At 39.0% G+C, this 23,312-nt stretch overlaps 1 protein-coding gene across 1 annotated transcript in view; it reads left to right on the top strand.

Moving 5' to 3' along the window:
- FREM2 (FRAS1 related extracellular matrix 2) overlaps window positions 1-23,312 on the top strand; it is a 159,465-nt gene that overhangs the window by 122,409 nt on the left and 13,744 nt on the right. Inside the window, exons 7-16 of the mRNA XM_004577506.3 lie at window positions 1,627-1,776; window positions 4,074-4,283; window positions 6,296-6,493; window positions 7,480-7,644; window positions 8,253-8,435; window positions 11,513-11,643; window positions 13,804-13,962; window positions 15,868-16,171; window positions 17,207-17,338; window positions 19,729-20,060. Of these exons, the coding sequence (XP_004577563.2) occupies window positions 1,627-1,776; window positions 4,074-4,283; window positions 6,296-6,493; window positions 7,480-7,644; window positions 8,253-8,435; window positions 11,513-11,643; window positions 13,804-13,962; window positions 15,868-16,171; window positions 17,207-17,338; window positions 19,729-20,060 (1,964 nt within the window). The remainder of the gene's footprint in view (window positions 1-1,626; window positions 1,777-4,073; window positions 4,284-6,295; window positions 6,494-7,479; window positions 7,645-8,252; window positions 8,436-11,512; window positions 11,644-13,803; window positions 13,963-15,867; window positions 16,172-17,206; window positions 17,339-19,728; window positions 20,061-23,312) is intronic.

Here is a 23,312-nt window from a genome sequence, read left to right as displayed (position 1 = left end):
CTGTTTTCCCAGGAGTGTTAGTAGAGAACAAGATCAGAACTGAGTCAGCCAGGACACAAACTAACATTTATTCTGGATTTTATTTACACATACTCTAACCATTGACATTCTCCATCCATTGCTTGGCACCCATTAAACTCATCCAAGAATATCTTACCATTTTTTCTTAAGAGATATCTGTAACTTAATTCATTTCTTGCTGCATCTTTAGCTCATTTATAATGCATACAGTTTTGTCATCACAATAACAATTATAATATTCAAAGCTTAGAGATTTTGAAATGAAAATGAGAAACTGAAATAAAAATAATAGCTGTATTGAGTTCTTATTCCTCACATTGAATGCATATATATATGTATGTATATATATCAGCACATTTATTGGAGGGCCTTCCTTAATGCATTGTACAACCCACTCTCACAAGTCAGAAACTTAATTTCTATAATAACATGGTTTGCCAAGAATGCGAAGAGAGTCAAAGAGCTCACTTGTTGGAAACAGATGATCCAGGCTCTATGATAATTATGAAAGCTTTGTAGATGACAGGCGGGCATGCCTGGTTTGGCCATCTGGTCAGAGTAGCATTCCCTGGGCTCTCCATCTTCACCTTTGCCCTGTGCTTAGGCATGAGAAATGTAAGGAATGTAACGGCTGTAGGTGAGGTCTGCTTTGACTGAGGTTATACGATAACACCTTCATCTATACACATTCACTCACATACCCTAATACTGTCCAGGTTGAAAGGATGGGAAGGAGGTGAGCTGTGCTGTGGACAGATTTATCACTCCTTGATCCACAAAGTATGCAAACAAAATTCCCAGGGCTGGTTTCATATTCAGGAGTTCCTGGCAGCTGCTTATCGTAACCCCACATGAAGAGACAAAAAGAACTTTTGCAGTTTCAGTAAAGGTAGTTTGTTTAAGACAGGAAAACTTTTTAAGAATGCATCCTTAACTTAAGCAGTGTTCAAAATGGACTTCCTTTGGCTTTGTGACCCTTTGTAGGTTTTGTAGGGAATTCCATTACATTTTCTGAAATGCAATGTCATCTTTCTAATGGCCTTGTGTTTTAAGAAATACTGCTGGGTAATATTCAGTCTTTTGGATCTTTTAAAGATTTATTCTATTTATTTGAAAGATGATATAATGCACTAAAGTAAACTTAGTTCCATTTTTTCAGGTTTTTTTAAGTGCTTTATTGCTGTTCTCTGTTCCACAGTGATAGGAGATGATTAAATGAATGGCAGGATCAAACTTAAAAATATTCGGTCTTATGTGATTTTTGCCTCATTTGGTTCTATTTTTACAGCAAAACCTCAAGAAAATGCATGTAAAGGTCATTTATAATCCCACATTTGAGGGACAGACTTTCCCACGCCTCAGGATGGGAAAACAGTCTACTTTATGCATTTTTATTTTCAAAAAAAGGATACTTTTGGCCTAACAACTATAAAAAACCTGTGCAATAGAAAGATTTTACCTTACTAAAAGAAAAAAAAAAAGAACAATATGGCAAAACAAGTAAATCAATAACACACAGGTAACTCTTGTTTGGAATTCTAGCAAAGGAGTTTCATATAAAAAACAAACCAACCCATGTGATGAGTTCTCTCGCGTTCCTAACAGCACCTGTCTTCCACTTCGGGGACGGCAAGTACTCTGTGGATGAGAGCGCCGGCTACGTGGAGGTGCGAGTGTGGAGGTCAGGCACCGACCTCTCCAAGGCTTCCAGTGTCATGGTGAGATCTCGGAAAACAGACCCTCCTTCGGCAGATGGTGAGCGCTTCCTGATAGCTCTTTGGGTTACTCTGCGCCGTTCAGCTGCCAGGACATTGAATGCTTTAGAGCTCCAATCTTCCAACTAACCCTCTTAAAGCAGTCTAGCTGAATGAAATTTTTACCCACAATAAACCCGGAATTAATTTACTACTATTTATAGCTAAGGGTCATGAAACAGAGACAAAGGAGAAATGTAAAGACACAAAGGCTAAATTCTGATGCCTGCGTTTCACTAACTGGTTCTCAACTCTGGCCAAACCTCACGTTTTTGAATATGATGACATGAGCGTGAGAATCATTATACTGACCACCCTCACAGAAATCTAATGATAGGCACTACAAAAGTAAGCATTTTTAATTGGCTCCCTCTTCATTTTAATCAAGTGTCCTCAGAAATTTCTTTGGTTTGTTATGCGAACCTTCCAGGCTAGCACACACCTACCTGTTATTCACAGCTCTACAGCTCCAAAATTTATTTATAAAGGTAAGGGCAGGCATAGGAGTCAAGTTGTCCTTTTTCTTCCAAATAACCAACACTTCTTCCTCATACATAAACACATGCATATTATGCACACTTCACACATTCATCACACAAAGGAAACAGAAATCCTAGCATTTTAAAACTTGTTCTTACTTCTTGACTTTCAAACTGTATTGGAATCAACACGGAGCTTGGCATGTGGTAGGTACTCAGTAAACCTTTATGGAACCAAATTAATTATTCTTAACAAAAATTCAAGTCAAAGATGAGGAGGAAAAGAGAATAAAGACAATAAAATGAAATGAAAGCATTAATAGAAAAAAATAGAAAACAAATGCTATGAAATAAAGAAATTTTATAGAATGAATTAAAGAAAGATATACTCAAACACATTTGCATATTCAGAGGCAAAGTTGATAGGAAAATTTAGAGTCAGAAGAACAAAAAAAAATCAAAAACAAGGAAAGAAGTAATAATAATGAACTACCCGATGTCTCTATGGTTGTAGTGACTGAAGACTAAAAAATGTTTTACTCTAAACTACTTGACAGATGTACAATAGCCTGTCCCCATGGAATTTCATTTCAGAGTTGCAATTACCTTCATCCCACCATAACCTTAGAGTATTAAATAAAAACTAAGCAATTCAAGAATTTCTAATTGGTTGACATTCTAGGTAACATGACGGAATCCTGGGCCATTCTTCTCTCTCCTGCTCAGGACCCGAATCAGTCCTTTGTCTGGTGTGTGTACTGGCAGTGCAGTAGCCATCCCAGCTATCAGATCAGCTGTCACAACATAGCCACCATGTATGTGTCCACCTAGCATTGCATCCCAAGGCAAGGTCATCGCTTCATCTCATCGCATAGGCAATCCTTCATCAGCATCCCTAGAGTAGCACACAGGACAATAAGATATTTCGAGACAGAGCACAAGAGAGAGGAGACCATCTTCACATAGCTTTATTGCCATGTGATTGGTCTTTTTTGTTATTACTGTTCTTAATCTCTTGCTGTCCCTAATTTTTAAATTAAGCTTTATCAAAATTATGTATGTATAGGAAAAAACAGCCTATATATAAGTACAGACAGCTTATATCAATATAATGAGTTTGGCCTGATTCACAGGTTCAAGTATCCATCCACTAGCTGTCTTAGAACCACCACACATGGACGTATCCACACTGTGTTCCCTCTGGTCTGAAAAATGTGAAATGAAAGATCAAACACACAGCTTTAAGAACAAAAAGTCCATCTCATTGCCTGGGCAAGTGGAGTGGAGCAGGTGGGATACTAGCTTTTTAGTGAAATGGGTTGCATTAGTCAGCGGACACCTAAAAGTGGTGTATTGTGGAAGTCAATATAGATATTGGATAATGTGAACAAATTTTTAAATGTAAGCTTTTATGAAAAATGTACTTCAAAAAAGTTTGCACAAAATAGAACTGAAAGATAAGCTTCGCTTGATGCAAAACAGTGTTTGAAAGTCATTGTTTCATAATGTGTGTTTTTCATTAACTTTTTGGAGGTCGCCTCATTTAATCTGAGAAAATCATGTATAAAACTAATGTGCTTATTGTGTCAGTCCTGATTTTGTTAATTCCACTAGAAAATTTCTGAAATAAAACTGAAAAAACTGTAGCACAAAAAGGTAAGTAACTAACCTGAAATTCAGCCCTTAGATAATAAGTTCAGGCCCAATCTCTGTTCTAAGTCTTCAATACTAATGTAGGTACTAATCTTGTGCATTTCATTAAATATACATTTGAAGAAATATTTATAAATGCATCTCCATCCTTTTGTCTCTTGCACAGCTGGGACAGACTATGTGGGAATCAGTCGTAGCTTAGATTTTGCCCCTGGAGCCAACATGCAAACTGTTCGTATTACCATTCTGGATGACCTCGGACAACCAGTGCTGGAGGGAATTGAGAACTTTGAACTGGTGCTTCGTATGCCTACGAACGCAGCCCTTGGCGAGCCCAGCAAAGCCACGGTGTCTATAAATGACTCCATCTCTGACTGTGAGTGTCCATTAATTTTATTGATGACATGCTACATTTTATTTAAATGGCATATGAAATGATAATGCAACCATATGTACCTCTGTTCATTTGTTAGGCCTGCCATCATAGAGCACTGAAAATTGGGGGACTTAGGCAACACAAATTTACTGTCTTACAGATATTATTCAAATATCAAAGTCCAAAATCAAAGTGTTGAGAGTTTATTCCTTCTGAGTGCTATAAAGAAAGATGTTCCAGGGCCTGGTACAGTAGCCTAACACCTGAAGTCTTCACCTTGCGCATGTAGGGATCCCATATGGGTACCATTCTAATCCCAGCAACCCCGCTCCCCATCCAGCTCCCTACTTGTGGCCTTGGAAAGCAGTCAAGGATGGCTCAAAGCCTTGGGACCCTGCAAACTCACGGGAGACCCAGAGGAGACTCCAGGGTCCTGGCTTAATATTGGCGAAGCTCTGGCTGTTGCAGCCTTTGAGAGTGGGTTAGCAGATGAAAGATCTTCCTCTATGTCTCTCTTCCTCTCTGCATCTCTGACTTTCCAATAAAAAAAAAATCTTAAAAAAAAAAAAAGAAAGAAAGGATGTTTCCAGGCCTGTTTGTGCCATAGATGGTCATCTTGTCCTTGGGTCTCTTCAAACCATTTTCCCTTTATTTGAGTCTTTTTATTCAACTTATGCCTCTTTCGGGCAAACATCAGTCATATTGCATTAGGGACCATCCTATTGGCCTTATTTTAACTTGACTTCCTCTGTGCAGATTTTATCTTCCTTTAACATCATCTTCTCAAGTTCTGGGGATTAGTACTTCTGTGTACAAACTGGATGGTGGGTGATCACACTTTGAGCAGTAACAATACTTTGAGTAAGGTTTGCTTTCTCCTCCTGATCATTTTTGATAGTGTTAGAAGTAAACTTCTAAGCTTCTCTCAAATACTAAAGAAAAAACTGTTACTATCATTCCTGTCTTGGGTATGTGTCAAGGACTCCGTGAGCATAGATGGTTGGGACCTTGTGGAATGGCACAGACCCTGAATATCCATGCTTGCCTCCCATTCCTCAACACGAGAGACTTTATGTCATTTCCTTCACCCAGATATTCCTCAACTTTCACTAATAAGGTGCCAGGTATGTCCTCAGACAACCCTTTGCTGGGCACATGGCAGGACTGCCTGGTACTCATCACCAGTGTATTCCAACCCTCTCCTACTGGGAGGGAGACGCCCGACCCTATTATCAGTGATTCCAGTGGTGAATTGATCTGCCTTGAGAATCACCTCAAAATGTTCACACATACATACTACTGGACTGAAATTTGGCTTAGGGGTTAACACACTACTGGAGACACCCACATCCCAAATCAGTCTGCTGGGTTTGAATCCAGGCTCTGTTCCTGACTCCATCTTCCTCTCAGTGTGCACCTTGGAGATGATGATGATGTTGATGCTGACTCACATGGATGATGACCCACGTAGTTGTACCACTCACGTGCCACTTCACAGGAGACTCAGATTGAGAGCCAGGCTGCTGACTTCAGCCTGGGCTAGCCCATTCCTTTATCGGCATTTAGGGAGTAAATTGGTGAATAAATACTTTCAGTCTCTCTGTCTCTCAAATAAATAAAATTAATCAACTTTTTAAAAAGTATATATACACACTGTCAAGTTTCCTAATATTGCTGGATAAACTGAGCATAGTGATATGCATAATATGCAGGTTTTTGTGTCAGAAAATTCTAAAAAGCTCATGCCTAGGCAATACAAATGAACACAACTATCTTCCAGTCTAATTTTAGCAACTTTTTAGTGTATCTTTATTCCACAAAATTTCAAAGAAAAGGAAATCAAAACTTGATTTTGCTAAGGGTCGAAGTATTAACAAATGATCAAAGATTGGGATACATTTTTTTTTGCCTCACTTCTGTTTGTTATCCTATTAAACCACAACGTTTGGAATACCCTTTATTTTGAAGAAATTTCTGCATGCCCTGATCCATGTCTTTACTTGACTTCTCAGTGCCTAAGATGCAATTCAAAGAGCGAATGTACACTGGCCATGAAAATGACGGGCAGATAGTTGCCGTGATCCACAGGAGTGGAGACATCCGGTACCAGTCTTCAGTAAGATGCTACACACGGCAGGGCTCGGCACAGGTGATGATGGACTTTGAAGAACGCCCCAACACTGACATCTCCGTGATCACCTTCCTACCTGGTATGTTTGAGCTGGAAATGATCAAGTGATACTGAAGGAGCCCAGAGTCTGTTAAGATATACCTGTCAGGATGGACTATGTGAAGCTTATGACATGATTTTATGCCCATTAAAGGATGATAATCTGAGGTAGACTTGAACAGGTTTTGTCCTCTTGGTTTTCTTTATTAGCTTATTAATTATAGGCCACATTATTTATTCCAAATGTAATCGCTGGATGAAAGCATATCAAGCACAGATTTCATAATGCTTGCAATTAAACATAACATTTAAAAAAACAGAGAAAAGAGTAAAGCTAATATTAACATATTTTAATATGTATACAGTGCCTGAAAATGTTCTTTTACTTTGATCCAATATTTATACTTATGGGGAAATGCACAGAAAGATCTCCTATATGAGCGTTTATTACAAAGTTATTTATAATAGGGGAAGTTTGAAAATAAATTGAATAATCAATAGCTGGAGGATTATTTATATGAACATCCATTTGTATGTTTTATGACCATTAAAATGTTTTAGAGAAGCGTTGATGAGACAGGAAGGTTCAGAATGTAACACTGGTCTCATTATTGAGGCTAAGGACCTGATCTCAACTAAATGATTAGTACAATACAACTAAATTTGTCATCCCTAGCGACTAGTATTATCAAGGTCAACTGGGACCAAATAGTATGAGATCATTAAGCTTGCTTCCTAATTGTAAAGCTGGAAATTTTATAAGCTGGATTGGTATTTATGGCATTTCCCTCACTTTCCAAAATGAATGACAGAACCTAGAGAAATAAATTTTGTATACAAATAGGGGTTCATACATTTACTCATTTATTCAGCAGGTATCTATCCAAGACTTATTTCCCTGCAAACAGTATTGTTTGCAGGATAACAATAGTGTCCTTGTCCCAGGGGTGCTTACGCTGTGATTGTCAGCACCTCCTTCTTGGACTCCAGGATGTGGCTAACTTGCTGTGGTGATTACTGTTGCAGGTGAGACTGAAAAACCTTGTATTCTTGAGTTGATGGATGACACACTCTACGAGGACATTGAAGAGCTCCGCCTGGTACTGGGCACCCCACAGAGCAACTCTCCCTTCGGAGCTGCAATTGGTGAACAGAATGAGACTCTGATAAGGATCCAAGATGATGCTGATAGTAAGAAATCATTTATTGGGCTCTACTGAAAATGTGGAACTGAAATCCATCCCTGTTGAGGTTTTAAATAGTTCAGTCAATAGCTTTCTTTTCTGCCTAGTGTTGTAAAGCAGTTGAGTAATAAAAAGAAAAAGCTAGGCCACTACACAAGAACAACAACAACAAAAGAAAAAACCACCTTAAATTTATAAGATTCAGATTGGAGAATATGATTTATGTCTCAGTACTGAATCCCAGATATCTACACATGCCCACCTTCCTAGCTCCCACCACCCCTTTGTCTCAAATACCCTAAGTATAGGCAGTTCTAGAATATGTTTTCCCCTTTTCCCTCTGTCCCTTTCAGTGACCCCCCAACTGAATAATTTAGGGCACATAGAAACAGCCCAGAGCACCTGCTTTTTGGAATCGGGCTATTTCTGAGGAGGGAACCATGTCTTGCATGTAAACTTCTCCCGCACTAACCACTAGTGGTGAGTGATAGCACAAAGAAAAAGCCCAAGTGCATTAGTCATCAGGTTCCTCCCACATGGCGAGAAATTGAAGGAATGGAAAAATGTATTCCTCTTACTAAAGATTTAATTTGCTTATGTTTACTGCAATTCTAGAGGCTATCATTAAATTTGGAGAGACCAAATTTAGCATCACTGAACCCAAGGAACCAGGAGGGTCAGTGATTATAAAAATTCCAGTGATTCGTCAAGGGGACACCTCAAAGGTTTCCATTGTCAGAGTCCACACCAAGGACGGCTCAGCTACCTCGGGAGAGGATTATCACCCTGTTTCAGAAGGTAATGTTTCCCAGAGTCTTCCTCCAGCTGGGGTGCAGCAATGATGAATGTTAATATTGGTGCCAGTGAGGAGAGGAACATCCAACAGAAAAAAAAAAAATAAACACTCTTAAATTCATCACCTTCAGAAATCCAAATACAACAGAATTTTATTTCTAGCCTTTTTTTTTTTGACTCATGGAGTACATGTGTTAGGTCTTAGGAACCTTTTTGGTCTACTTTAACTTTCCACTGGCTTTCCCCTTGTTTAGTAATCAAATATTAGATAATAATTTCCTTTTAATTTCCTGTTGCATGATCATATACATATGGTCATCATGATTATTAATTTTGGCTGAAATAATTTTTTTAATTAAGTAAAGGGCCCGGCACGGTAGCCTAGCGACTGATCCTCACCTTGCACCCGCTGGGATCCCATATGGGCGCTGGTTCTCATTCTGGCAGCCCCACTTCCCATTCAGCTCGCTGGGAAAGCAGTCGAAGATGGTCCAAAGCCTTGGGACCCTGCATCTGTGTGGGACACTTGGAGGAGGCTCTGAGCTCTTGGCTTCGAATCAGCTCAGCTCCAGCTGTTGCTGTTGCTTGGGGAGTGAATCAACGGATGGAAAATCTTCCTGTCTCTCCTCCTCTCTGTATATCTGACTTTCTAATATAAATAAATAAATAGATAAATCTAAGAAAAAATAAACAAAAACTAGAAAGTTTTGCCTCTCTATATGACACAAAGGTGATGAAATTCCTACCACTGAGATCCATGAATGCTTTTAGACTAAGAGCCGCTTAGGGATGCCTTTATCCCTGTCCTCGTGCAACTGTTGAGAGCATATTACCACTTACTTTTATAAGCAATTGAAACGAATCAGGTCTTCTCTCCATGTTCTTTTTGAACTTACGTCCAACATTGAGTGTGAGTCATTGGGCAATGTATTGACATCCTGTGTTTCTACTTTTCTGGCTCTCATTACCAACAAGCACTAGTTTTTTACATCTTTGTTTTTTGTCTGCTTATTTATTTTGAAGTGCCAGAGTCACAGAAAGAGAGGTGGAGAGAGATATAGAGAAAGAGGGAGCAAGAGAGGGAGGTAGAGAGAGAGACAGAGAAACAAAGAGACACAGTATTCTTCCATGCACTGGTTCACTCCCCAAACGACTAAGGGCATGGAACTGGGCCAGGCTGAAGCCGGCACACTAGAGCTCCATTCAAGTCTCCCATGTAAATGCAAGGGTCCAAAGATTAGGGTGCTGCTTTCCTTGGCACATCAACAGGGAGCAGGTTGTATTAAGACATCTGACACTCAAGTCAGCACCCATATGAGATGCTCACATCATGGGTGGTGGCTTACCCACTGTGCCATGATGCCAACACTAGACATCCCATTTAATCTTCTCAAACATTATTCACCCCCAAATTCAGAGAGCAATTTATTTTGTTACTGAACCAGTATCAAAGCTAATGAGAAAAAATTGCACCACCTGGCAAGAAGTTTTTATTTCCTTTGCCTGTATAGTAAAAATCTGGGAAACCACTGTAGTGCTTTATAGGTATCCACACATTATTCTCTATAAAAAGACAGATCATGTATTTGAAATAAATCATAGGCAATCCCAAAAAAAGAGAAAATAATATTCATTAGCTATTAAAACACAAAATAGTGATGCTATGATAAGCACATGCTACATGGAAGAAAAGCCTTCTAACTATAGATAGCACACATTTTAAGAGAAAATTTTTTCTCAGAAATGAAATGTTTCTTTATTTTGGATTAAAATTTTAAAGTGAGTAGGCCAGAAACAAATGATCAGCTATTTTCATTCTCTGAAATAAGAAATCATAAGTTCTCTTTGACTATGAAAACTGTAGATCTGTTGAACTCAAAAAAGAAAGGCTAAGTCTTAGGGAAAAAAAACAACAGCTATTGCTAGAAATAGAGCTAATTATACAGATGTGTGTGTTTTACTAACTTCACCTTAAAGACAAATAAAGCTCTCTTTGTAATCTGTTATAAAAGTGTTGAAATAGAAAAATACGCGGTAAAGGTGCATTTTCTTCTGCCAGACTCAAGGATTTATAAGTTAGAATTGTAATGGTTAGACTGCAATTACAATAGAAAGCAGCATCTGCTATCTCCAGTTGGAATGGTTTTGCTTTTTTTTATATTTTCTCCTCTGAACTTGCCTCTAAAAATAATAAAACCACCGAAATAGTTTTGCACAAGATTAACAGTACAATCAGCTGCTTAATCATGCGTTTAGTAAAAATCCAATAATTTTAAAATTATAATCTAATATTTTTATTAGTATTTATCTCAAAATTTTAGAAAAGGTTTTGGTAAAATGGCCTTAATTTTCATAACAACGAAGCAATTTTTTTTTAACTGAGAGGTGACTGAGTGTAGGGGAAAACTTGCTAACGTTTATCTAAATTACTGTGTTTCCAAGAACAATAAAGATATTTTTAAACAATAATTCATTATCATAACTGAAAAGCAGTACTTTTACATTCAGATATTCTACACATATAAATAATATAGAGGCTATTCACACTAATATGTATCAGTCATCCCACACATTTGACAGACTGTATGGATTAGAAATTCTGAGGAAATCACAGAATTTATCTGATTAAGTACAACTATTAGAATGATTGACTATTCTATAATTCAATATTTTTTTCAAGTTTTGACTCAATAAATCATAAATAGTAGCATGATTAAGGGATGGGTCCATGATGTTGTAGGTAAGCTTCCACCTGCAGCGCCAGCATCCCACACTGGTTCATGTCCTGGCTGCTCCACTTCCAATCCAGCTCTTTGCTTATGATCTGGGAAAGCAGCAGAGAACGGCACCAGTGCTTTGGCCTCTGGACCATACTTGGAAGAGCCTGGGACCAGCCTGGCTCTGCTCCTCGCAACCCTTTGGGGAATGAAGCAACAGATGTAAAATTGATCTTTCTCTCTCTCTTTTTCTCTCTCTGTGGCTTTGCCTTTCAAATTAAATGGAAAAGAATGTTTTAGATACTATAAATTCTACTGACATTCATATGCAAAAGATTTGACTCTGTGATGTTGCATTTTTAGAAATTGTGTTTAGGGAAGGAGAAACCCAACACATTGTTGAGATTGAAGTTATCTTTGATGGAATACTAGAGATGAGGGAGGCCTTCACTGTCCATCTGAAACCTGATGAAAATATGATAGCAGAGACACAGGTAAGTGGCACAGTGGGTATACAAATCCATGACCCATGCTTTACCAGAGAAAACACTTGAACTAATCCTATTACACACAACGAAGTCATGAGATTTTGTGTAAGATGTGCTTACATGAAAGGAATGTGCACAATCCCTCTTCATTATATGAGTACATTTTATTACAGTTGCACCAGAATCAAGAAACTCCAGTCACTTTCTTTGGAAAATCACATTTAAGAAACTCAGTCTTGGAGTCCCTGAGCACCACATTATCCCAAATCAGTCTTTAAGGATTGGATCAGTAATCTCATTGCAGCACAAAAATGACATAGTTAATTCTGTACTGTAGCTTATTACCACACATAAGAGCACCTCAAAATGTTGGTGGAAAAAAATGGAGTGAAAAGTTCAGTTCATTTTGGGGTAAAAATTTTTTTGAAAGCCAAACATTTTTTCAAAATATGTGTCTGAGCATTTTGAAGACCTCTCATGTAAATGGATTTCAAGTGATTTAAACCAAAATAAACATATCCTTTATTTGCATTTCCCAACAAATTTTTTTAATAACCTTACACATTTTAACTCATAAAACGGTCTGCTAGGCTTCAACATCCCCTCGTAGCTGTGGACACTCTGGTACAGTGGGTTAAGCCTCCCCTTGGGGTCCCCGTGTACTCATTCACAGTATTAATCCCTTCTACTCTACTTTAATCTCACTTCCTACTAACACACACAAAAGAGAGCCAGTGATGGTTTCTGCATTAGGGTTCTTGCACCCTTGTGGAAGTGTCTGGATGAAGTTTCAGGTTCCAGGCATCAGTCAGACTCAACTCTCGCTGTTGTAGAGATTTGGAGAATGAACCAGAGATTGGAAGATCTCTCTCCTCTCTGTCTCTTCCTCTTTCGCTGCCCCTAATATCACCAATCTGGTTTTCCCCAAGAAAAACAAAATATCTATTGAATTTTGGCCTTTACACTAAAAGTAATTTTTGAAAGTTAAATACATTGCCATGTTAGGAACATATCAATTTCTATAAAAACTATATTTAAATTTACCATATTGCTTGCATTTGTTTCAATATTATGAGATGAATTTGGAGAAGTAGTTTTATCATTTCCAAGACAAACTTGAAATTCAAGAAAAATGGGGAAAAATTTTTACCAAACATTTTTATGTCTTAATCACATAAATATGAGTCTAGGATGATTTCTTATGCAGTCTTATATGAAATTCAAGGTGAAACAAGCAGATTTAGTTCAATCATTTCCAATTGTAATAACTTCTTTTGGCCCAGTGGAGACTGCATTTCAGATTTTGAATTTGGATCTGTCTCCAGTTGGGGCAGCAAAATCTGATCATTATGTCTTCATTCTAAGCAGCTGAAGAAGCTGCAGCTCCCATCCACCCACACGACCACAGGATGATGCAGCCAGCATTCCACATGGTGCTGTCCTAATAAGCTTCACAGCTTAAGTGAGGTGTGCCGTAAGTCAGGTGCATTCAGTGCACTTTCAATCTCTGCTATTTTCAATTTTCAGTGATTTGTCAGGATGTAACTTACTCCATGTAAAGTCAGCAATATCAGTGCATGTCAGTAAAGACTAGAAACTGTGGTAAGTCATCAGATACATGAATGTTATTGAGAAACCAGGGATAACTGACAACAGGTATTTTTGCCACCTGCCCAGCAGCAGATGTCCACTGATTCCTCTTCTGTCTGGAGCTCTACTTCCTTGGTACCTGTGCTTCAACGGGTGCTTTCTGGCCTCTGCTCTTCCAAGTCTTGTCTCTGGATAAGTTTGATCATGATCCGCATCATCCAGTGTGTTTTTCAACTTTCCTCTCAATTACAATGAGCTTTTTCATATTTCCATAGGTTCTAGGAAGATTTAGCTATGCCCATCATTAGAGAATAACATCAAGACCCCTACTTCTTTGTGAGCCACAGACCAACCTTTGGATTACTGTGCCAGGCTCCTCTTCCCTCCCTTGGGGCCATAAGATATCAGCAAGATGTCAGAGTCACATGTAACAGACCAAATGAGGCCACTCTGTTGAGGTTCTCAGCATTGAAATAGTCACCCAGTAAGGCCATGGAATTACATCTGATCCTACACTATGAAAGAAGTGAAAGTTTAAGGTTTCACCAATTGATGTTAATTCTCTTTCTTTTCCAGGCAACCAAAGCCATTGTATATATAGAAGAAATGAACAGCATGGCAGATGTTACTTTTCCCTCTGTCCCCCAAGTTATGTCCTTGCTGGTATATGACGATAGCTCCAGAGCTAAGGAGGGAGCTGGACCCGTGTCTGGCTATCCAGTCATCTGCATCACAGTGAGTAGGACATTGGCAAAGTGTAAGATCATTGTTTTTAAAAATTATAGACCTTAATCAGTATAATATTTGCCTTGTCAGCAAAATAATACGGGAAAACAGTGAAAGGCTTAAGATTTGATTTTAGAAAGAAAGATACAACATTAATTCAATAAACTCCTGTTTTTCTTCCTTTATCTTATCCAACAATGATTAATTGAGGTGTATGTAGCATGTAATCTCAGAGACTGTCAGTGGTTAAAACGAAGCAGGGTATGACTGCTGCACACGAGGAATTTAACAGTAAGGAAGAGGAAACATGCAGGGATCAGTAACTGTAAAATAGGGCAAGATATGATCATGACACAAATTGGAAACCAGAGCTGCCCCTGCTCCATCTGTGAGTGAAGGGCTGCAATGGTCAGGTGAGTTTGAATAGGCTAAGAATCAGATAGGGGAAGATGCTGCAGAGAGAAGTGATTGCAGTGACTAGAGGAATAGCAAAAGAGATAGCCCATTATCATCACTTTGCTAACTTGTCTTCTCTTGACTAAATTTCAAGCTCCTTTTGAGAAAATCAATAATTTACTGACTTTTGAATCTTAATAATCCTACTCTAATGACCTCATATAATAAATATATATACTAAATTAATATTTCTGGAATTAACAAGGCAGAAGCAATAATTGTGCCAAATTGTAAGATTTTTAAGTTTGGACATCTTCTGTTGAGCAGCCAAGCTCTTGCACAGAAGAAAGGTGCAATCAAAAGGTTATGTTGAAGAGTTTCCAGAGCAAGAATGCAGTGTGTGTCAAACGGCTAAAGAGAAAAGTCCCAGATTAGGAAGGAAGATGGTGGTGAGAAAGAAGCAAATTAGGAAACAGCGTAATGTAGCAACTAAACTCATTAACCCACTGAATGTGGAAGGGAGGAGCGGAGAGGCGAGACACGGAAAATAGGAAGAAAGAGTATAATTCTACAAATCTGAATATTTAATAGATGATGATGTGATTAAACATTTTACTCAAATTAGAAGTCAAAATGTATAAACTGTTGAAATGCAAGCTCGAAGTTCACATAATCTATCATAGCTTGAAATAGAAATCTGTGAATGATGTGAATAGCATGTAAAAATGGGAAGAAAAACTGCAGTGAAAATATTTGGGGGTGTCTCCCTCTGTTCTCCTTTCAAGAGGCACCCCATCTCCCAGCTCTCTCCCAGGAAGTGGTTTCTCCTTCCCTCTTCTTCCCAGGTTCACGTTGCAAACAAAACTTCTCTGAAATATACATGCATACATACATACATACACACTGCTTTTGTGGGGAGGCTGGGTCCAGGCTCCGTTCTCCAACACAAGAAAGCATTTGAGAAAGGAAGGTCAAAGTATTTACGTGTAAAGAAATATGTACTCCTTGAGTGTAAGCCTTCACCAAAGGAGGCAGCACTCAATGGTGCATATGCACAGAGGATAATATCTGGGTTAGCGTTTCATTGGATATTCTCGAGGGGTGGGATTTTAGAACAAGGTTTGAGTACCACCATTTCTGTCTCTTCAGTGGAAATCTCAGAAGTGTCGTGGCATCAGGTGTGTAATGGGAGTAGGAGTTTCAGCCATGGTGATTTTATTATAATGACAGTAGAGTGAGCTAAAGGTCACAGGAACACAACTGGTAGCCATGATGGTTATTTTTAAATGCTACTGGTTCTGAACAGGGGTACATGAGAGCCATACGTTTGTTTTTATTTTTCCTATGGCAAAAGGGATGTTGAGCAATGCAAAAGGGGTCTATAGCACAGAGAGGGCTGTAGGGATGGGTTGTCAATCTGCATACCTGCATAGTGACATCGCTGTAATGGAACGTGCTAGGAATAATTTCCACGATGTGCCATACTGTAGTTCTAACATAGTTGTTTCTTTTCTGTAGGCTTGCAACCCCAAATATTCAGACTACGAGAAAACAGGCTCTATTTGTGCAAGTGAGAACATCAATGACACTTTGACGCGGTACCGATGGCTGATTAGCGCTCCCGCCGGCCCGGATGGTGTGACCAGCCCCATGAGGGAAGTGGACTCTGACACCTTTTTTACATCATCAAAGATGATCACCTTGGACTCCATATACTTTCAGCCTGGCTCCCGGGTGCAGTGTGCAGCTCGTGCTGTGAATGCTGACGGCAATGAGGGCCTGGAGTTGATGAGCCCCATTGTTACCATCAGCAGGGAAGAAGGTGAGAGCTGGACATTTTCCCAAAAAGATCATTGGAATCCCGTGGAATATTACAAGTGTCAAATTCTAGGTTATTAATTTTCCATATGTCCCATATGTCTGATAATGCTCTGTTGACATCTAAAAATGAAAATTGAATACTGCAAAAATGTTTGCTGAAAAACATATGTATTCATTCCACACTTAGCACCTACAGTTTGCTGACTTAATTGGAAAACTAAGAATAGAGAAATAAGAAAAGGACATATGAAAAACATGTGCCTACAAATAAATACATGTCTATTTCCTCTATGAATGCAAATAGAAATTATATATTTCCTGGTTCTTTCAGAATTATAATCCAGCAGCTTGGTCCCTTTAATGATGCTAAAATGAAAATACCAAAATTCTTTTAAGATGGATGCTGTCTGGGGAGATTTGTTTCAAAATCTTTGAAATTTATGAAGTAATGTCTCTTGGATAAATAATAGGAAGAAAGGAGGAAAGAAGAAAGAAAAGCAGATCAAAGGAAACATTATATTATATAATATAATTTGTATGCTGTAAGAAAGAGAAAAATTGAATACATTTTGCTGTGTAATCTTAAGGAAACAGAAGTTCCCACTTTTAAAATGCACTTTTAGTTTTACCCAACAATAAATAATGTATATTTTATAACTAATCTTAAGTATATTGTTCTAGGGTAAACATCAAGTTCACATAATTAAATTACACTTACATTTTCCTACTTGTTTTTACTCAGTTTCATTGAATCTGCTCATACTTTATGTTAGAATGATTTTGCAAATATGATTGTAGCCTAGAATGACCAGTGTGTATTTTAAATCACATTGAAGCATAACTATTTTTTCTCAAATATTTTTTTGAAGTCAGTTAAGTATTAAATGGCCAGTAAAGGGTCTACTGGGATGACATCTACTTTTAACCAAACCATAGAGAATACTAAATGACAGAAAAATGTAATAGCACCTATTTTTAAAATCTTCTTTAGGTGTCTTGTATTATCTTTTGGCATAAATATTCCTTTTTCCTCAAGGTCTTTGTCAGCCACGTGTGCCAGGGGTAGTGGGAGCAGAGCCATTCTCAGCTAAATTGCGCTACACTGGCCCAGAAGACCCAGACCACGCAAACCTCATCAAACTCACTATCACCATGCCACATATAGATGGTAAGTGACTTTCACGATGCCACACAGACGGAAAATGACTGTTACAATGCCACACATAGATGTTGATTTTCACCATGCACACATAGATAGTGACTTTCACCATCCCAGGCATAGGCAGTAAGTGACTTGGGAAGCCAATCCATGGGCACGTTTTGGGTTCCTCATTTTGTAGTTAATTTTGCTTAATCTTCTAAGTAACCAAGTTTAGAGATGTATTCCATTTGCAACTAGAAATCAAAGTCCTGTGTGTCTATTCTCTTTCTACCCAATTTTTAAAGTTCTGACCACTGAGGCAGTTTTTAAAATTAGATAAATATAATGTATGTCCAAAGACAACAAAGCGGTGGTCAGCAGTATGGCATAACAAGTCATTGCCCACAACTCCAGCATCTCATACAGGCTCAGGTTTATGTACCAGCTGTTCTGCTTCCAGTCCAGCTCCCTGCTAATGTCCTGGGAAAAGCAGCAGCAGATGACCAAAGTGTTAAGACTTCTGCTACCCATAAGGGAAACTTGGAGGAAACTCCTGGCTCCTGATAGCTGGCTTCCACCTGACCCCAGCACTGGCCATTGTGGCGATCTGGAGAATGAACCAATCTGAAAGATTTTGCTCTCCGTTTCTCTGTAACTCTGACTTTCAAAATAAATAAATCCTTAGAAGAAGAAAAAAAGACACCAAAGCTTTCTTTATCTGCTAGTCTTTGAAAGAGAATAGATAAATCTTCAAGCTTGAAACTTAGAATGTAGAATTTTAGTTTCTCAAGGCTTCAACATGTACTGGCTATTTTATGGCTGGAGTTTCATAAGTCTCTCTCTCTTGGCATTAATCCCATAACTAAGATATTCTTAAACCTTAAAATATAATAAAATGTGATATCAATGGGTGTCATGTCTTATGTTCATTTGCCCTTTATAAAGAACAAACATTTCATGAACATTTCCCTGTGTATCAAAGGGCATTTTCAAGTTATTTTCCACTCAATTCACTTTATACTTGAAGTAAATGGTTAATATTGATTTTATTACTTGGCATGTTAGTGAAGAGGAAATATGAGACAACATTAGGAAATGCAAGGCAAAATCCACTTCCCTAAGCACGAGGAGTCATCCTAGTCTGCTCAATAGCAAGCCAGAGCACCTATTTGCATCTCTGAGAGGGAACAGGCACATAGGTCATTGAATTCCACATCTCTTTATAGCGTAACATTGCTTCTATATTTGACTGTCCCATCTCCAGGCCCAGGAGAAGGCGTGACTCAATGCTTCAAAGGGCAGGGAAGGAATCCATGAGGGGAAACAGGCTTGAAACAGTTCTTGCCTCCCAGAAAGAAGGGTCTCTTTTGCTGCACCTGTAGCTTGACTCTGCAGTAATGTTCCATAGCCACAACTCTCCACAAGCAAGGTAGAGGCTGATCAGCCGTTGGGTGCAGCTACAGCTCTGCTCTGGGAAAACCTGACAGGGAGAGGTGGGAAAAGCCTCGCGACTGGCAGTCTCCTGCCGCATTGCTTATTCCCAGAGTGAGCAAGCTCTGCGCCTGTTCTTACATGGTCTGCAAACCAAGAATGAAATGTGTTTTAAATACTCATGAGAGAAAAGGAAAATAAAAATAAAAAAGGACTACCTCATGGCCCAAGACCCTTACATGAAGTTGTATTTGGTTGTCCATAATCAAGGTTTTTTTTCGCAAGTTTTGATTGTTTCTTTATCCAGTGTAGCTTTCCGTTTACAACAGCAGCAGTTTTGACAGGATCTCAGGGCCCACAAATCTGCAAATAGTCCTTTAGAAAGCAAGTTTGCCAGTGCGTAATCTCTACAGGTAATGTTCAAGTTTTTGATCTCAGGATAATCTTAGAAATTATTGGAAAGCTCAAAGACACTTGGGGTTTGTGGGTTAAATAAAATATACTGAATCTGAAGCTAAAGCTACGGAATTGTTAAATATTTACTTTTTTTCAAAACAATGAACATTAATTTATGACCTATTGACATAAAACATTTCTATATAAAACATTTCTAAAAAAATTAACTTGCAAAATAAGAGTGGCATCATTTTATATTTTGGAGGTATCTTTTATATCTCAATTAAAGACGCTAGATTCTTGTATCTGCCTCTGCATTCAGCCTATTGTGATCTATCACTTGGAAAAACTCCACATGCACATGTGAGAAACTATAGGTGGAGAAGCCAGATTATAGCATTACAAAACTACCTGTAATATCATGAATCTTCTAACACAATTCCTGGCAAGTCCAGGATTCCTGTAACACTGTTTTGCTCATTGCTACTGTGTGACGCTGGAGAAGCCTGTTTCTCAGGAGGTTAAGTCATTCGACTGTGCTCACAGCTCTTGGCTGCCTGAACAGGTACAATGCTTCCTCTTCCTCGCAGGCCTGCTCCCTGTGATCTCTACCCGAGAGCTCTCCAATTTTGAGCTCACCCTGAGCCCTGATGGCACAAGAGTTGGGAACCACAAGTGCTCCAACCTCCTGGATTATACTGAAGTGAAAACCCACCATGGTTTCTTGACCGATGCTACCCAAAACCCAGAAGTGATTGGAGAGACGTTTCCTTACCAGTACAGCTCATCCGTTCGAGGCTCCAGTACCTTGCGCTTCTACAGGAACCTGAACCTAGAGGCCTGTTTGTGGGAGTTTGTCAGCTACTATGACATGTCAGAACTCCTCACCGACTGTGGAGGCTCCATTGGAACAGATGGGCAGGTACAGGTTTTTCATACCCAACGGGTCTGTTACCTACATTTGTTTTAAATCCTATATCCAGTCTCAGCAATGTAGGTCGCAAGACGGACCACCAGCATGATTGACGTGATGGGGTGAGAATTCATGTCTATTTCTAGAACACCATGTCAAAATATATAATTAGACAGTGGATCAGTAACGCTTTCTTTGTATCAAGAGGATCAACGTAATTATTGCCTTAAACTCCAAATCTATGGTGATGTAGAAATCCAAATACTGATTTCTTTTTAAAATAGATTGTATTATTTCTTCTGTTTAAGCAAAGATGCATGTGATCATGTGTCACTAACCACTGAAAGTGGGGACTAGGAGTATGAGCAGTAGGTTAGCTTTTCTCCCTTCTCACGTTCTTCTTGCACACCCCGCTCCTCTACTTCTGTTACCTTGCTTCTCTCATTTTTTTCTAGTTTTCTCCTCTTTTGCTCTGTTATTTCTCCCTCACGAACATTATGGAAAGTATTTTTGCTGGGAGCTTATGTTTATTTTCCTTTCTGTGCTATGGTTACTAATTCCTGCTCAAACCTCACAGATACTTACCTATAAATTTCACACACCTGCAGCATTGTCCCCTTCCTTCCGCCATCATGAAAAAATTGTTGAAATGATAAGTAGTCGTTTGGGGGTTATGATAAAAGATCCAAAGTATATAGAGTATAGCATAAATCATGATATAAATTTGAACTAAAAGAAAGTCTCTTTCTTGCCTAAATTGAGCAAAGAATTATCTTAGCGGACTGTTGCATGAACACATTGGGTGGTGTACAATGACATCATATCTTTTGAGATGTCACCAAGGTGAAGCCAAGCTTTTGTGTGTGTGTGTGTGTGTACACGCGTGTGCACAGTTCTGTTTCTGATACCCTTAAAGGGTTTTAAGTCTTCTCAATCTCCCAATTTGGGTTTTTGAGCTTATTAGAAAGAGCTTTCAGAGGAAAAAAAAATCATCCAAAAAAACCTAGGAACATTATCTGTTGACAATGATCAGATTTGATGAATATTGATACAATCTGGTTTTGAGCTTATATGTGCCTTTGGCAGTGCACTCATTTGTATATTTATGCATTTGAGAATTATTTGATTAAAAGCCACTCTGTGCCCGGAATCATACCAGATCCCTAATGTGGATGCCAGACATGAAGTCTGTATGCCAACAAAGTAGAGTTTTACAAGTCACATTCCTCTTAGCAAAGTGAAGAGCTTTTCTTGCCAAGAAAAAGAAATTTGGAATTTATCCAAATGATATCCAACTCTGAAAGCATTTTAAATGGTAGGTTTCTAAAAGAGAAATGCAGATAAATGGAAGGAAAATAAGACTTTTTGATACAAAAGTGATTATTGAAGATGAACTACGTTGTTTAAACCATTGGAGAAAAAAGAACAAAAACCCATTAGGCAGTTTTGGTGTTTTTTTTTTTTTTCTTATGAAAGCATCTCTTTAAAAAGTAAGATTTCTGGGGCCAGCGTGGTAACTCACTGGCTATGCGCTGACTGTGATGCCACAATCTCATGTGGACACTGGTTCATGTCCTGGCTGCTCCACCGCTGATCCAGCTCCCTGTGTATGGCCTGGGAACACAGTGGAGTATGGCCCAAATCCTTGGGCCCCTACACCCATGTGGGAGTCCCAGAAGAATCTCCAGGCTCCTGGCTTTGAATCAGCTCAGCTCCTGCCATTACAATCATTTCAAGGCTAAATCAACAGATGGAAGATGTCTCTCTCTGCATCTCTCCTTTTCTCGGTATATCTGCTTTCAAATAAAAATGAACAAATATTTTATAAAGAAAAAAAAAGCTTGCAGTTCATAGCAGCTTTTCAGTTTTATCAACCTCATTAGTTGTATTACAATGTCAGAATCTTCTCACTTTGATAAATAAACAGCAGCTGATAGACTGTAGCAGTGCAGCCCTAATTGCAGGTTTCATTTGACACAGGAAATTACGGGGCAGACATCGAAACTGTTGCTGAAGAAGCTGATGAAGATGCCTGTACCCCACAGTGGGTGGGCCGGGTTCTATTACCAACCCTGGCTCCTGACTCTAGCTTTCTGCTAATGTCAATCCCAGGGGTCAATAGTGAGAACTCAAAAGATTGATTGAACACGAAATGATTGTGTGTTTGTGAGGAGGCACTGTATGATTTTGTGAAAGTAAACAAATGTTTTGTTATTTTTAATGTGCTTTGGGGGGGAAAAATGCCCTCTTTGTACTATTGTTTGCTTAGAAACATGGAAATTTGAGCGTAGAATATACTTTAGATGTCATTATTTTAAACTTGCTACACTGATTCGCTTTTAGAATTAAGCCACTCAAAATCACTCTGCAAGAAATAATGAGATGAATCCAGTATGTGTCTGAAGTATGTTACTTCTTATTTTGTCAAATTTACCAAGAGACTTTTTTGCTTTTTTAAAAATAAAGATAACATCACTGTGGTATTCAGGAGAACTAAAACAGTGTGAAAAGAAAAGAAAAAAAAAGCAGGTTACTCATTATCCCACTGTCACTGTACAAATATTTTCTCACGCTTGTGAGTCATTTCAGGAGTAGTGGTACAACATAATTTAAGATTTTTGCCTAATGCATTTTAACTTCACAAATGACCGTTTTTCTTGGCAAGGAACAATTGGTCCATCTTATCTGAAAGGCAAAGAGATAGAGAGGCAGGCAGAGACAGATCTTCCAGCCACTGGCTCACTCGCCCCGATGTCCACAGCAGCCTGAGCTGGGCCAGGCGGGAGCCAGGACCAGGTGCGCAGTCGCGTCTCCCGGCTCATTGGCAGGTATTTGAGTACGTCCGTCATCTCCTGCATCTCACACTGCATCTTAGCAGGAAGCTGGAGCTGACATGGAGCCAGGACTCATACTCAAGCACTCTGGTGTGGGATGAAGGCATTCCAATTGGCATCTTCAGCAGTGAGCCAAAACTCACCCCAGAGAAAATTCACATAATGCATGATCTGTTTAAAAATAGATATCTTCTAGGCCTAGCGCGGTAACCTAGTGGTTAAAGTCCTCACCTTGAACGCACCAGGATCCCATATGGGCACCTGTTCTAATCCTGCCAGGTTTTCCCTGCTTGTGGCCTGGAAAAGCAGTAGAGGATGACCCAAAGCCTTGGGACCCTGCACCCAAGTGGGAGAGCTAGAGGAGATTCATGCTCGTCTTCAGATTGGTGTAGCTCTGGCCATTGCAGTCGCTTGGGGAGTAAATCAG

Source organism: Ochotona princeps, chromosome 12 (assembly GCF_030435755.1).
Source record: "Ochotona princeps isolate mOchPri1 chromosome 12, mOchPri1.hap1, whole genome shotgun sequence".
Taxonomy (NCBI): Eukaryota; Metazoa; Chordata; class Mammalia; order Lagomorpha; family Ochotonidae; genus Ochotona; species Ochotona princeps.
The sequence above is the reverse complement of the archived record's forward strand: the minus strand, read 5'-3'. Positions and strand labels throughout refer to the sequence as shown.